Here is a 14,079-nt window from a genome sequence, read left to right as displayed (position 1 = left end):
ATAAAATAACACATAGAGAAGAATTAAAAAAAAAAAAAAAACAACTCTAAGTAAGAAGGGCCAAAAAACAGATCACCTGAAGATATGGACACCTGTTTTGAAGGGCTTCTTGCCCATGTCACCTGGAGCTGTGCTTCTACACACTCCCTAAACCTTTACTATGATGTCAAAACTGAACGTCCTTTGATTGTCAAGCACCACCTTCAGCCTGAAGGACCCAGAGAACAGCACCCTGCAACATGCAGATGGAAGGAAAAACTGTGAGTCTGTGCTCCCAGGGGGAGTGGAAAGATATTGAAACTGTGACTTCCAGCAAAGATGGCACTCCAAACCCTGAACCAGAAGCATCAGTCTCACGCTTTACAAGTTGGGGTTGTTTGCATTCCTCAGGCTGGGAGGAGTGTGCCCAGGCACCCAAAGGGAGTGGTTTGTCTTCTCAGCTCTTGCAAAATCCAGTTACTCAAGATCTATGACCAGCTGCTTCAATGCTGTGCTATATGCTTTCTCAGAGACCAGAAACATCTTAGGTAACTTTAACAGCAGCCAAAAGGCAGCTGTGAAACCCTGTTTTTACCATTTCCTCTGAAAACATTTAACAGACTTCTGAAAATTTTTGACTTTTAAATAAATACCTTGTATTCATTAAAGTTCAATCAATACTTTGCTACACAGCTAAGGACAAACCTTGCAACACATCACAGGTTTCAATCAGAAACTTCACTATGATGAAGCAACATCAATGAAAAAAGTCATCTTTGTGAAAAAAGTCAAATAAGTAGACCTGTAATTTTGTTGTGTGTTTGTTTTTTTAACAATACTTTGTATGCAAACAAAAGCTTTTTAGAGACTCTTCTTGGGATTGAACAAAAACCTTAGCATTTAAAAACACCCTTTTGTTGTTCTGTTCCTCATTTAACTTTTCCCTCATCTGTATCCCTATTAAACATCCCATACCCACCAGTCTTCAGTTCTTCACTGTACACTTAAATGATTCAAACATGCATTTATCCATGTTACTTAGTGGATCTTAAAAAGAGGTTCTGAAGATGCACAGTATGGGATGAAAGAAGAGATCCTGAGAAGGTAAAAAATTCCCAGGTAGATTTGCAAAATAACCAGTAGGTTTTCCAACTATCAGCCATCCTGACAGTCAGGAACCAGAGCATCCCCCAGGGAGCAAATGAAAATCAGAAAGCCTCAAAGAAGGACTATATAAATACTTTGCTCCCACCCTCCAAATGCCTCCTGCAAAGAATGTAATGGCACACAAAATCATTTCTGAACAGAACAGAGCAGACATTTGAACAGGTTTTTGTACTGATTTTATTTGCTGAGTTTGGGATAGCATGCATCATTTTACAGCACTGGTATAAAGTCAGTGAAGCACACAGCTCTTAGGAACTTGTACTGTGGAATGTCTTCATTACCCTCTCCCCCTCCACTCCAGTATATAACACTAGCTGAAGACAGGGCAGACATATATCAGGGCAACTTCCTTATGGCTAAAAATATTCATAGCAGCGGCTTTTAAAGGAGGATTTATTAAATCAAGTCATTGCACTTGGGTCATTTATTGCTATAGCGAACAAAGGCCATTAAATAACAAACATCTTCCATTTGTGGCTTTAACTGATTGTCTTGTTCGGTTCCTCCACTACAAGCTCACACACAGGCACAATTTCTGCAGAGCAATCCATCCCAACATTTGTTTTGTGCTCCAGTCACAGTGAGGAGCTGGGTATTCCATCAGCTTCAATCCTTGCTTTTCATCATCTGCTTTACAGATATGACTTCTAAGCAAGGGTTCAGTGCCAGACAAGAAGCATTCCTGCTGCACATGATTCCCCAACCTAAACACTTGGCTCAGCCTTTCATCTGTGATGCATTTAGGCAATTCAAAGTTAAAAGCATTAGTATTGAATCAGCTTATTAGCAAATTGACTAGGAAATATTACTCAATACCTGCATAGTATATTAATCAAATTTCATGAACTATTTGAATCAGCAATCAACAAACACCCTCCAATTGGCTTTTGACATTTAGTATTTTATAATGCATCACCTGTGGAAAAAGTACACTTTCAAGAAGTAACAATTCCATGTCACTTGAGCAAGTGACATACTAAATAATTACTAGATTTATGACTACTTCCATGAATAGAAGCTTAATTCCTTCCTTTATTGATGAAGCTGCCAAACTATGTGGCATCATTTTGTAATTTAAATTACAGCAGACCAAAAGGAGATCAGCTGATTACTAACAGAACCAATGCATTTGCCTGGCTTTCTAAAGCTGTGTGTTTTTTAATTCTTTAATCAAATGAACACAGCAACAAATACCATTGTTTCCCATCACTTTGCATATAATTTGTATATTATTCTGCTGCAAGTGTTGAGCTTAGGGGTTAAAGATAATGATAATCCACAATATCTCAACCGTTTTTCATAAAATAAAGACACTGTCTTGGACACCAGCACAATGATGTTCCAATCACTCATTAAAATACAAAGAATGTTATTAAATTCAGAGGTACACAGTATAATGAGAAAGGTCATGGCATAAATATATAAATACTGAGAGCTTTTAAGAGTATCAAAGTTCCAAAGGGATTTTATTTGGAGACATATAAACAAAACCTGACTATTGTAAAAACAGATCAAGATGTATGTTGAACCATTATGAAGACTGATGATTTCAGTTTAGATACACAGGTGCACAGACGTTGGGACTTAAGGTTTGCTTTTCCATGCTGTTTGCTGTAGTATTTTAGGCACAACAGGTTAAGACTGGACTCAAGCCTTGTTTCTGTATTTCTTGCATTTTGTCGTTTTAAAAGTTGATTTTTTTCATAATTTCATGGTTCAGTCTTAAATCCCTTTTTCAATCCAATAGTGCAAGTGACAAACCGTTCTGCTGAACTGCTTGGATTAGATCATTCGTTCTCACTACAATGCATGGGAGTTTCACCTGCTTCATTGCACTAACACATTCCTATCTCATTACTCAACTTATAAACAGCATAGTATTAATATTCTCACTGCAGACAGGCACAACTGCATAACCCTGGGTGAGACTGCCAAAATTATACAAATATCATATATTCCCTTTTGCATGTAGGGGAAAAGTAGTGACTACAATTACAATACAGTTATTCCACCCCTCCCAATAGACTATTTTACAGATTAGTCATAAAGATAGATCACCCTATTTATAGATCTCTTTAAAAATTAAGCTACAGGTATTCCATAAAAATCTATTAAGAATTCCCTCTCCTTTCTATACAGATTCAGTAGTATTTTCTAGCAAACCAAAAAAATAAGGTCTGCAATTCCAGCACAGTAAGAAATAAGGCCTCTTTTATATTGGCAAAAAAATTACACCATTATTCTGTTCTGTTTTCTTATTTCTCTGAATATAAGACTATATTCCTTTTTTTTATACTATATTTTTTTCTTTAAGACTGTAAGAACACCAGCATCCATTATTATGAAATAAGAGTCAGTTCTCCTCGTGTTCAGCTTTGAATTCCTGGCGAGTTAAAAACATTGAGTCCATTGCTCTCATGTAGACATCACTGCTTTCTTCAATTTTTCTATTTCAAGCTGGAAAATGGACATTTTGAAAAGAAAGAGTCAGTATTTAAGTAGCAATCAAGGAAAGTCTTCAAAGCTTTCACCAAAGGTATAACCTTTTCAAATACCCTGAAGTAAATAATTCTGCAACACTGCTGCATTTGACAGCTCAATGTTTACAGTTGATTTTCTATTACCATGTTGCTAAACAAACAGGGACATAAAATCATTAACAATTTGCCTACAGTTCTGATACATCTTGTTGGGTAAATTCACTCTGAGTAAAGCAAAGCTGGGTTATGGAAACACTTGACATGTGACACTGCACCATCATCACCTCAGAGTAACTCCCTAAAACAGCCTTCATAACCAAAAACTGTGCCATGATTAATTTGTATTTCTTCAAACAGACTTAGAGGATACTTGGAAGTTACCACTTCTTCATCCCCACTGCATATTTGAGGTAACTGCATTGATGGCTTTAGAGATACATTAGAAAGAGGACTCTTCAGAAGTTTTTCTCAAGTGCCAAAAGTAGCTTTGTAGTCAGTAAGATGTACTACTGCACAAATAAAATGCCCTTTTGTACCAGACTGAAATAATTTCCTACAATGAGCTCATCCTATTAAATACTTAATGGCATCATAATGCAATGCAGGTAGTGTTCTTCATCAATAAACTGGGGAGTGGTGTTTATTCGTAAGGATATTTTTCAGATGCATTCTGCTCTTTTGGCAAATTATCCACACTTAATATTTAAACAGTTAATCAAAAATTTAGAAGTTTACTTTTTCCCTGTTTTTCTTTTGATTACCTAAAGTAAATTTGTCTTTTAATCTTAGAAAAGCAAAGTATTAGTTGTGTCTCTTGGAACATGTTCAGCTGGACAAATTTCTTGCAACACTAAAGTCTTATCTCAACACCCACACATATTGTTACAAACAATTTTCCAGATAAAGAAAGCTGAACTTGCCTCTTCTATATAGATCCAACTGCCTTGTGAGGCAGTCACTCAACTCCACACTAATACAACAACACAAAAAAAGGCTGAACAGGCTTGTTAAGACTTCCTATGACATGGAATTCCAAAGCAATGCCTACACACTTCTGAACTACCCACCCCTTCCCAAACTGGTAACTTTACCTCCAGATTACTTCGCAACAGCTTCTCTTCTTCCAGATCCTTCTTTAGTTTTTCCAGTTCTCTCCTAATAGTAGAGATCCCAGAAATACAAGTTAGAGGGGAGGAAAAAGCCTTCACAATCACTGAAGACACAGGCATTGTTAAAATCTTACTAGTGGAATTCACATAACAAGGTACATGCCCACTAGTGAACTGTTACTCAAATCTGTTGGACCAGGAGCTTCCACCAACTCTCAACACTTCTATCACTGTGCACCTATGCCTAATTTTTAATCACAATTTTAGGTAGCCTACTTTGAAGTTTGTCCTGTTATTTAACGTGGAAAGTTGAATTTAAGCTAAAATAACAAATTACTTAGAAGATAAAGTTCCTAATACATGTTTTGTTTCATAACTGTTCAAGCAAGAACGTGCAAATTATCATCAAATTTCTGAAGAACTAGTTCATTAATCTTCAGAACTCCTAATTTCTTAGTTTGTTCTGGAGACCAACTAATCCTTATGCTTTATAATCTCTCAAGAGGTCACTCAAAAGGTAGTTTAATTAGCACTAACCATTATTTAAATATTGCCAAAATTAGTATCTGAGCCATGGAACTAAAACCAGAACAGGTAAGTTTCCTGCAGATTGATCTTTACTATGTTTCCTCAAACACCAGTCAGAATTTTTTCTCCATCACTCTCTAACCACAACCCTTCCCACACACACACGTTGATGGGGTCATCATGATGACCAGGATGAAAAGCTCAGTAATAACTTTCTCTATCACCAATCATGTCAACACTGCAATTACTTATGTTCTTACTGATGCCAAAAGGGTTTTTGTTCTGATTTTCACATTTTGTAGATTTTAGGAACACAGTAGTTGTAGATTTTTAGAGGGTTAATATTTCTAACAGTTTAAGTTTAATGCCTTTCTATCACTACCCCTGTCCCAGAACAGGGAGCTCAAATTCCTTTAGTTAATTAATCTTGTTTAGACTCCTTTCCAAGGTAGAGTTGAAGGATATCAGAAGGCCTACAGAATGAAACATAAACACAGGTCAGAGTGACCCAAAAGCCAGAACTGGATGAACTCCAAGAGACCTTTGTGTGCCTGAGGAAGAAGAGCTGATGAAGACAGAGGGTCTTGATGACCCCAGACCCAATTCCAGGGGGTTGGACCAGGGGTGGGACTGGGGCTGGACTGGGAAATGTGTAAAGCAATGATTGGAGGGATCTTATTATAAAAGCCATGGAAACAAGAACTGGGACACATGGATGTCATCCTGTATTCCTGTGGGCTGTAGGCCTGGGATATTAAAGGACCTTTACTTTTTATCCTACCCTACACTAACGTGGCTCAGAGTCCTGTTTTTGGGGGGAAGGGTCACTCACAGCATCATTACCACAAAAAATTATCTATTTTACCTTACAATGAAAGCACAAACTGAGAAATACTTTCAAAAAGCTCTAGTGAATACAGGAATGCAAAGTAGGAGGGAAAAAATGTGTACAAACTGCAACAATATTCTGACAACAAATTTGTACGTATGTAGGACATGTGAGTTGGATCATCTTTGAAAGGAAAGTTCTAAATTAATATTAATATATTATTATCATATAATAGTTTTCTTGAAGTCTGGCATTAAAGACTTTTATAAGATGTCTATCCATCCCTTTGCAGATTAAGAAAGAAAATACTTACCCATGTTCTTTCTTCAGTGCATCTATTAAACCCACCAAATCATTAATCTGAGTCCTGAGCTCTTCCACAGAAATTTTTTCATCATCTGTTTCTCCTTTAAGTTGGATTTCTCCGGGTAAAAAGTCGAGTATGACAGAACTTGGTCTCTGAGATGAAGTAGTAATTGGGCTGAATGCAGATGGCTGAAAAAATAGATCAGTAGAAAGTTAAGAAAGGAAATCTTTATGAACTGACCACTTAGAGCACACAGGCTGTACTAGGATGACAGCTAAACATGAACAACTTTCCTTGATTTTCTACCTAAAAGGTAAAAAATATTGTCCAGTTCAAACATACTACTTATTATATGAGACAGTTATTTTATATTGCTCTTGATTAAAGATTTCCCTCAGGTTCCTGTGGTCACTAAAAAAGTACTCACATTGCAGTTCTACACACTTAAAAATGTGTTTTGATGGAGCCCACTGGATCATTATTAACATTATTAACAAACTTGTGAACTTTGCTTATCTGCTCAGTTGTTCTGTCTGTCAGGAGACTAAAGGCTGAGCAGACATGGAAGTTCTTTGGGGAATACCACCTGATTTCATGTGGCCTGATACAGTAGCTCACATCAGAACTGATGCACTTCTGCTAAAGTGGAAATGAACTTCACACTAAATTTCTTATAATAAACTAAATGACACAGCTCCCTTGCACTTAAATACAGTCACTGGCATTTAGATGGTTGCATCAATGTGTACTGAAAATGTGAGCAAGCTGAACAGAATGCCAAGCTGCCTGGTACTCCTCTAGCTCCTTGGTATCATCATACCTTTTTTGTTTCAACTGGCTTTGGTTTGGCACTTTCTTCTTCTTTCAGCACCTTCAAATTTTTCTCTGGACTCTCATTTTGACTTGCCTGGTAAACCATTCATAAAAAATGGAAAGGTTTTCAGAATTAAAAGAAAGTAAAGGTAAATTAAATCATAATAATAATAGTAATCATTCAAAAAAGAACTGTCCCATGTTTCTGAAGATGCAATAACAAAGGCCAAAAAAAGTAACAAAATTGAAACTGCTAGACTAGCAGATTTCTCTGTATCTGCCAGTCAGAACTTTCCTTCCCCACTTTCGAATAAACACAGGAATCTTGGGCAGGAATTTCAAGCATATCTGCAATACTGAAATCTTTGATGCCTCTGGGAGCCTGTAGGTACTTCCATAAAACACAGATGGGCAATAACTGTAAATGGTAAGTGGCGTGACTGAACTACACAACATCCAGTGACAAAAACAGATTTCAAGGACTCTGCACCACCTCTGTGGCATTTGGCTCTCTGGCAAAAGGTTCACAAGACTGTTTCCCAGTGCAGTCCTGTTTCCTGGGAAGTTAGTTAGCAGCTCACCAGTAGAAACACACTCCCAGTATACTCACAGGGCTGCTGTTGAATCGTGAGGGCAGTCTCCTGCCAGGCATCTTGGGCCGGTTTGCAGTCGGGTGTGACAGATTATCTGAGGTAGCTATTACATCATCAAAGCTTAGCAGATCTAGAAAAAGATGAAAAGAAAGACCACCATCAAGACCAGAAGGTTTGCTTTGTTCTTTTTATCACTTTAATTTCTTCTAAAGACTAGAAAAAATTATCAGCATTCTTATTATTTCAAATTTTCAGCATATAGAACTTGTGAGCCACATGAAGCAACTGCATGATTGACATATCTGGGAAACTGTATTTTCCCCCCTTGAAAAAAATTAAGAGATAATTCAAGTAGGATTTAAATTTAAGTTACTAACAAAAGTGGCAGCCTAAAACAGACCTAACAGGTAACTGCAGGAAAATATATTTATGACTTTCTTTAAGAGCTGACATATTCAACTACTTGAGAGTGTATTTTCTAGTCACTAAACTTGCAGGCAAAGCATGAAAAGGCAAGTTTAGTGACTAAGACAGCAGTAAAAGCAACATAGTGAAGTACACACTGGTGTAGTGCACACATTGGTGAAAGCAAGTTAATGGCATTAACTGCACAGACTTCTCTGCAGGGTAGTTTTTCATATGCAGTATCTAAAGATAATACACAACTGCATAAAGTCTGTAAGAAAACACTTCAAAACTCCATTCTCATAGGTCATTAAATCCTACAGATCTCTTTGTTCTTTAGTCTCTTTATGCTCACAGCTCTAGGTAAACTCTCAGATCAACAGAAATGCTTTATGTCCTCTGGGAAGAGGCAATTTTAGGAAAAAAACTATTAATAGAAAGAACTGAACATAAGTATCTAATAACATAAATACTTCACCTAGTTAACAACTTGAGTTCTTAACCATTTCACAAAAAAAATACATATACTTACCTGGGAACAGATGTGTAGTGAGACTGAGCTGTGAGTTTTATTTAAGCACTGACATAAGATTACAGCTATGATTCATCATTTACAACCCAAATTCATCACTTCTTATACAGACTGTAACTAAAATGCCACAGCATTGACACCAAAAGTAACATTTAAATTTTGGGTTCAATTTTTTTTGTGACCTCTGATTCTTACATGACATTATCATTTAGCAAACAGGACCAATAATGGTACTTTCCCTACATTCACATTCATTTTGAGTCTATAGCAAGAGGTCAGATATGAAAAAAAACCCTACAAACACCAAGTCAGACAACTCATACACCTTCAGCATCTGGATGACTTAAAATCATCCCATTAATGCAAGTTTTACTCACACATTGCCAAAGTTAATTTATACCTGTAGGTCCTAAGTTTTGCACTGAATGTTTTATTCTGATTTTTAATGTCTTCTCTGCATTAACATCCTTGAAGTTCTTAAAACCTTTTGGACAGCCCTGATCAGATCTACTTCATCACTCACTCCCTTGCTGAAATGAAAGCACTTAGAACACTACCTATTACCAATCAGTTTTGCTGCTTTTTACTTCTATTAAAAAGAATGTCAAGACAATCTTTTGCAAACGTGCAATCATATCTGCAATTAAAAAAGCAAGGAAGAAAATAAAGAAGGAAGAAAGCGAAGAGTGAAGAATGGCAAGGGGCTGATGGAAAAGAGGATGAGGGGAAATAAATGTGAAGGGATTTCTGTCGCAGTCTGTGCCAACAAAATATTTAGTTTAATGCAAGACAAGCAACAGTGACCAAGGTGTGCATCTGTGTGGGTCTTTATTCAATTATCCGTAATCCCAGAGCACTAACCCATCACAGAATGACAGAATGGTTTGGCTTGGAAGGGACCTTAAAGATCATCTCATTCCACCACCCTGCCATGGGCAGGGACACTGTCCAAGTTCAGCAGGAGGGACCAGCTAACCCTGTGTGGGGGTGATCAAAGCTGTGTATTCTACCCCCTCTATTCATTCCCCAAGGTCAATGGGCCATTAGCAGCAGCTGCCCAGGGAGTCATTATCACCTTCACACCCAGCCTGAGGGGGCGGAGCTGCTAATGGGCCATCAACAGTTCAACACCCCCTGGCTCCAGAGTTAATCACCCATTGTGTGAGTCCCCGCCCAGGGGGAGGGACTGGGTGCTCCCTGAGGGTACATAAGTGGTGGGTAAGAAGACCTCGGGAACCTCTCGTCGGATCCAGAGCAGCAGCAGGACCTCAACAGGAGGAGATCACTGCTCTCGCCCAGACCACAGCCCTCGCCTGCACCAACAGGTTTTTCTTTTCTTTTTGCTCTGGACTTGGGGGAACCACAGGGGTCTCAGCACAAGGGCAAACAAAGCCCCTTGGGTTTGTGCCCCAGGACACTGGGTTATACTGCTGGGGTTTGTGAGTTGAAAGCAATTTCCCTTGTGTGTCAGTGTTGTTATTGTAATATTATTATTAAATTTTAGGTCTGACTTACAATCTCTCTCGTGGTGAGTTCATTTCCCCTGCTGGTTCACCTTTAAACCAGCACAGACACCTTCCACTAAACCAAGTTTCCAAAATGTAAATCAGGATTTACATTAGTTAGGTATTATTAAAAAGCTAACAAAAAACCATACATGCCTTTTCCCCCATCTCAGTAATTCCTGACTTTAAACAATCCTTTTTTTGTCGGTCTACAGAAATGACAAATCATTTGGCAGGAAATTTAAATAAGACTTACAAATTGAGTTGCTGTCATGATTGTAATGCCAGCCCTATCTCAATGAACAAAGTAAACATCAGGCATAATAAGAATATTAAGAACTTACTAGGAATAATGTAATGTTCTGAAAAAAGATCACAATATTTTACAAAGCTCAACAATGAAGGCTGCTACAGTCTTGAATGTGAATTATTTAAATATAGATGGTAGGGACAACACGAAAGCTAAGGATTTTTTCCATGTTTCTAGGGGGTTCTAAAGGAAATTGTTACACCTCAAAGAATTGCTCAGCATTAAAATATTACCAGCAGATTACAGTCAGAGGGAATTCTGACTGTACTTACATTTTTACCTCTCCATTGGTATAGGAAAGAAATTAAAATAGAGGTTGGTGGGCATTTGGGGTTGTGTTTTTTGTGGTGGTGGTGGGTTGGTTTGCAGATACATGGGGTTAATTGTTTTCCTTTTTAAACAGCATTTTTATTTACTTTAAGAGAACATTAAACCAATAAACCATTAAACTGCTAAAACCCACTGAGAGTTCAGAACCATTTCAATCAATGAAGTGATTTATCAATTAAGATTCTTACAACAGCCTGTGAGTAACTCTTAAAGGAAATCCCACCATAGTGCCAAAAGAGCAATACCACACATCTGGGGATACTCTGGGCCAAACCAGGATTTTAAGGCTGGGCAAGGACACCCTTCCTTCTGGGAAAATGAGCTAAGCTTAAACAGTTACACAGGATGGACAAATGTCTCTCCTGCAAGCTTACCATGGATCCATGACAGAACTGTTAGGAGCTTTGGTATCATTAGGTCAGAGATTTTGTTAAGATTTGTGAACACTTCCAAGTGTATTCATAGTAGTTTGCCTTAAAAAGCTTTCACAAAAAGAAGCAAAGCTGATGGGGTTTCTAATGAAATTATGGTTCCACCACCTTACGTGGTTGGTGTTTAAATATCCATGATGGAAGTGAAACTCATCCAGTATTTTAGAAGACAAGAACTCACATTAACCTGCAGAGTAAGAAGGTGGCAGCCCTTTCTCCTATTTCTCATCTTGCTGAGATTTCACCTCCCAAAATTCAGGGGACAGAAATAAACTTTAAAATATTTAAATGAGCAGACAAGCAATAACAAGGTATTTCCTACAATTAAGAATGTGACTAAAACAGAACTTTCAACACTGCTGTGTTACAAGACTCATGATACTAAGTAGGCAACACTAGTGGATCCAGTGCCTAAAGGCTTCATAATTGCATAATTTATGTGCACAGAATGGCAAAGCCCTTCAACCTGCATATACCAGGAGTGCTAAAGGTACAGAACATATTTCACTATAAACAAACACCAGGTTCGGCTTATCAACAGCTGAACTGTAAGTTTTTTCTTATTTTGTTTTAAACTCCACAAGTTCCTAATTGAAAAGAATACTTAAAGTAACTTCTTTATCAGCTGAGGAAAACAGGCATTCAAATAAACAAAGAAAGCATTTTAAATAGAAATCCCAAAATTCTACTACCAATAACTGCAACTGAAAATCACGCTTATGATGTTAAGAAGAGGATATGTGTATGGCATAAAGCATTTGGATTTCCTTAGAGATTGTTATCTTACCAAAATGGAGAAGGGTAGGGTAATTTCCTGACACGTAAGAAGGGAAACATGGCAAACAGGATAGGAAACAAAATCTGGAAAGAAAAGTCAAGGAGAGGAATGTCTAGAAAAAGATTCTGAACAAAAAAATTATTTTACAAAGCAGGAAAAAGAAACATTTGTAGAAGAAACAGAATTGCTTTACATGTTCAGCATGCCAGTATTACAGCTTTAGTCATTTACAGTACCTGAATGCTAATCCATCAAAGAAACATTTATGCATTTTTTCCAAATAACACTTCAAGAGGAGCTGTTTCAAAGTGATTGATGTTTCTAAATGGTTTTGAGTATTTGTCCTTATCTGATGGCTGGGGACCTAATTTGGTATGGAGTAGGTTGCTTTTCTCCTTATGGAATATTTACAGCTTCTCCTCATGCTACATTGAAAGTGGCTCAACCTACACCACACTAAGTTTGCAAATGAAGTTGCAAAAAACCCAGAACCCTTGATTTTCAAAAAATTCATTCACTTCAGGGTTGTAATCTAAAGGTGGTGGGAGGAACTAAAAATAAAGACTGGTAAAGCAGTTGCCAGACCCAGCCATGCATTTTCCCTTATGTTTTAGTATCTATTCTGGTTCAGGTAAGATCAAACAGTCTTAAACTTTATAAAAGGACCCAAGATCTTTTGAGCTTTATACAGCCTTGGCTGCAGAGAGCATTAAGTCTTTAGCAACAGAATATTTAGGTAGAAATAAAGCATGAGATTCATTACACTTTATTGGCAGGAATTTGGACTAGTCTCTCTCCACAAGGGTAATAAAACTAAAAGTGACTCATGGAGATTGTTTTGAGGAATGTCAGTTTGACATAATGGAGGATTTTCGAAACTTTTCTTTAATAGCAGCTCCTTGACCCTGTGAGTGCTGCTGCACCCCAGCATGGACTGCCTGAGCCAGACAAGAGTCACTAAACAGATCTCACCCACAAGCTTGTTATGTAGCTCTGTCTACTGCACCATCTAGGTATTAAAAACTTTAATTTCTCCATAAGCTTGTACAAACTTATGTTAACAAAAAATTCACAAATTACTTTTTTTTTAATCTGTATAATATTAAGGGGTTTTATACATATGAACACCTAATATCACAGCTACTACATTAGCACTCTGGTTATTAAAAGATGTAAAGATAAGTGCACCTAAAAGAAAAAGATATTCCATCCGTTTTCATAGGGAGTTTTTTCCTGAGGTTAAATGATACTGTGCTATACAGTCACAGAGTCACAGAATGGTTTGGGTTGGAAGGGACCTTAAAGATCCTCTTGTTCCAACCATGGGAAGGGACACCTTCTGCCATGGGTAGGGACACCTTCCACTATCCCAGGTTGCTCCAAGCCCTGTCCAACCTGGCCTTGAACACTTAAGGGGATGAGACATCCACAGCCTCTCTGGTCAACGTGTACTAGTGCCTCACCTCTCTCACCATTAAGAACTTTTTTCTAGAATCCGATCTGAGCAGTAGGACAAGGCTTATTTTTAAGGCTGGGTTTGCATTCCCCTTTCATCTCTCAGCTTATTTTGGCCTGAAAGTCTTCCTTCCACACCCTCACTCAAACCCATCTCTAAACAGGGGCAATACTTAAACTGCCAATTCAGAACCTTTAAAACAAGGCATATCATAGTACAGGCATAGATTTCCTGGGAAATAAAAAAAAAGTACCCTTGAGGGCAGCACTGATAATATCTGCAGTATTTCCAGGATATATGATTACCTGCTGAAGTCCAGCTTTTTGTGGCTCAGGAAAATACAATTCTTGTATTACAAAGATACAGAACTAACCTTTACTCATAGAAAGCATTTACACTTCGAAGCACATTTTGAAGTGCTTAATAAAAAATTAGGAGTACTCTTTTCTATTCATAAACTGCTTCAGTTATTCTAATGCATTATTTTTATCTTCCAGACAAATTTATTACATTTTAGAACCAACTAT

At 37.6% G+C, this 14,079-nt stretch overlaps 1 protein-coding gene across 3 annotated transcripts in view; it reads right to left on the bottom strand.

Annotated features, from left to right (window-relative positions):
* Window positions 1-1,305: 1,305 nt before the first annotated feature.
* Window positions 1,306-14,079, bottom strand: part of CD2AP (CD2 associated protein) — a 100,130-nt gene continuing 87,356 nt past the window's right edge. For all 3 annotated transcript variants that reach the window (XM_071548242.1, XM_071548244.1, XM_071548243.1), the window contains 5 exons: window positions 7,823-7,935; window positions 7,220-7,306; window positions 6,406-6,587; window positions 4,718-4,781; window positions 1,306-3,603 (listed from right to left, as the gene is read on the bottom strand). In XM_071548242.1, the coding sequence (XP_071404343.1) occupies window positions 3,562-3,603; window positions 4,718-4,781; window positions 6,406-6,587; window positions 7,220-7,306; window positions 7,823-7,935 (488 nt within the window). In that variant the 3' untranslated portion in view covers window positions 1,306-3,561. The remainder of the gene's footprint in view (window positions 3,604-4,717; window positions 4,782-6,405; window positions 6,588-7,219; window positions 7,307-7,822; window positions 7,936-14,079) is intronic.

This window comes from Pithys albifrons, chromosome 2, assembly GCF_047495875.1.
Source record: "Pithys albifrons albifrons isolate INPA30051 chromosome 2, PitAlb_v1, whole genome shotgun sequence".
Classification (NCBI taxonomy): Eukaryota; Metazoa; Chordata; class Aves; order Passeriformes; family Thamnophilidae; genus Pithys; species Pithys albifrons.
The sequence above is the reverse complement of the archived record's forward strand: the minus strand, read 5'-3'. Positions and strand labels throughout refer to the sequence as shown.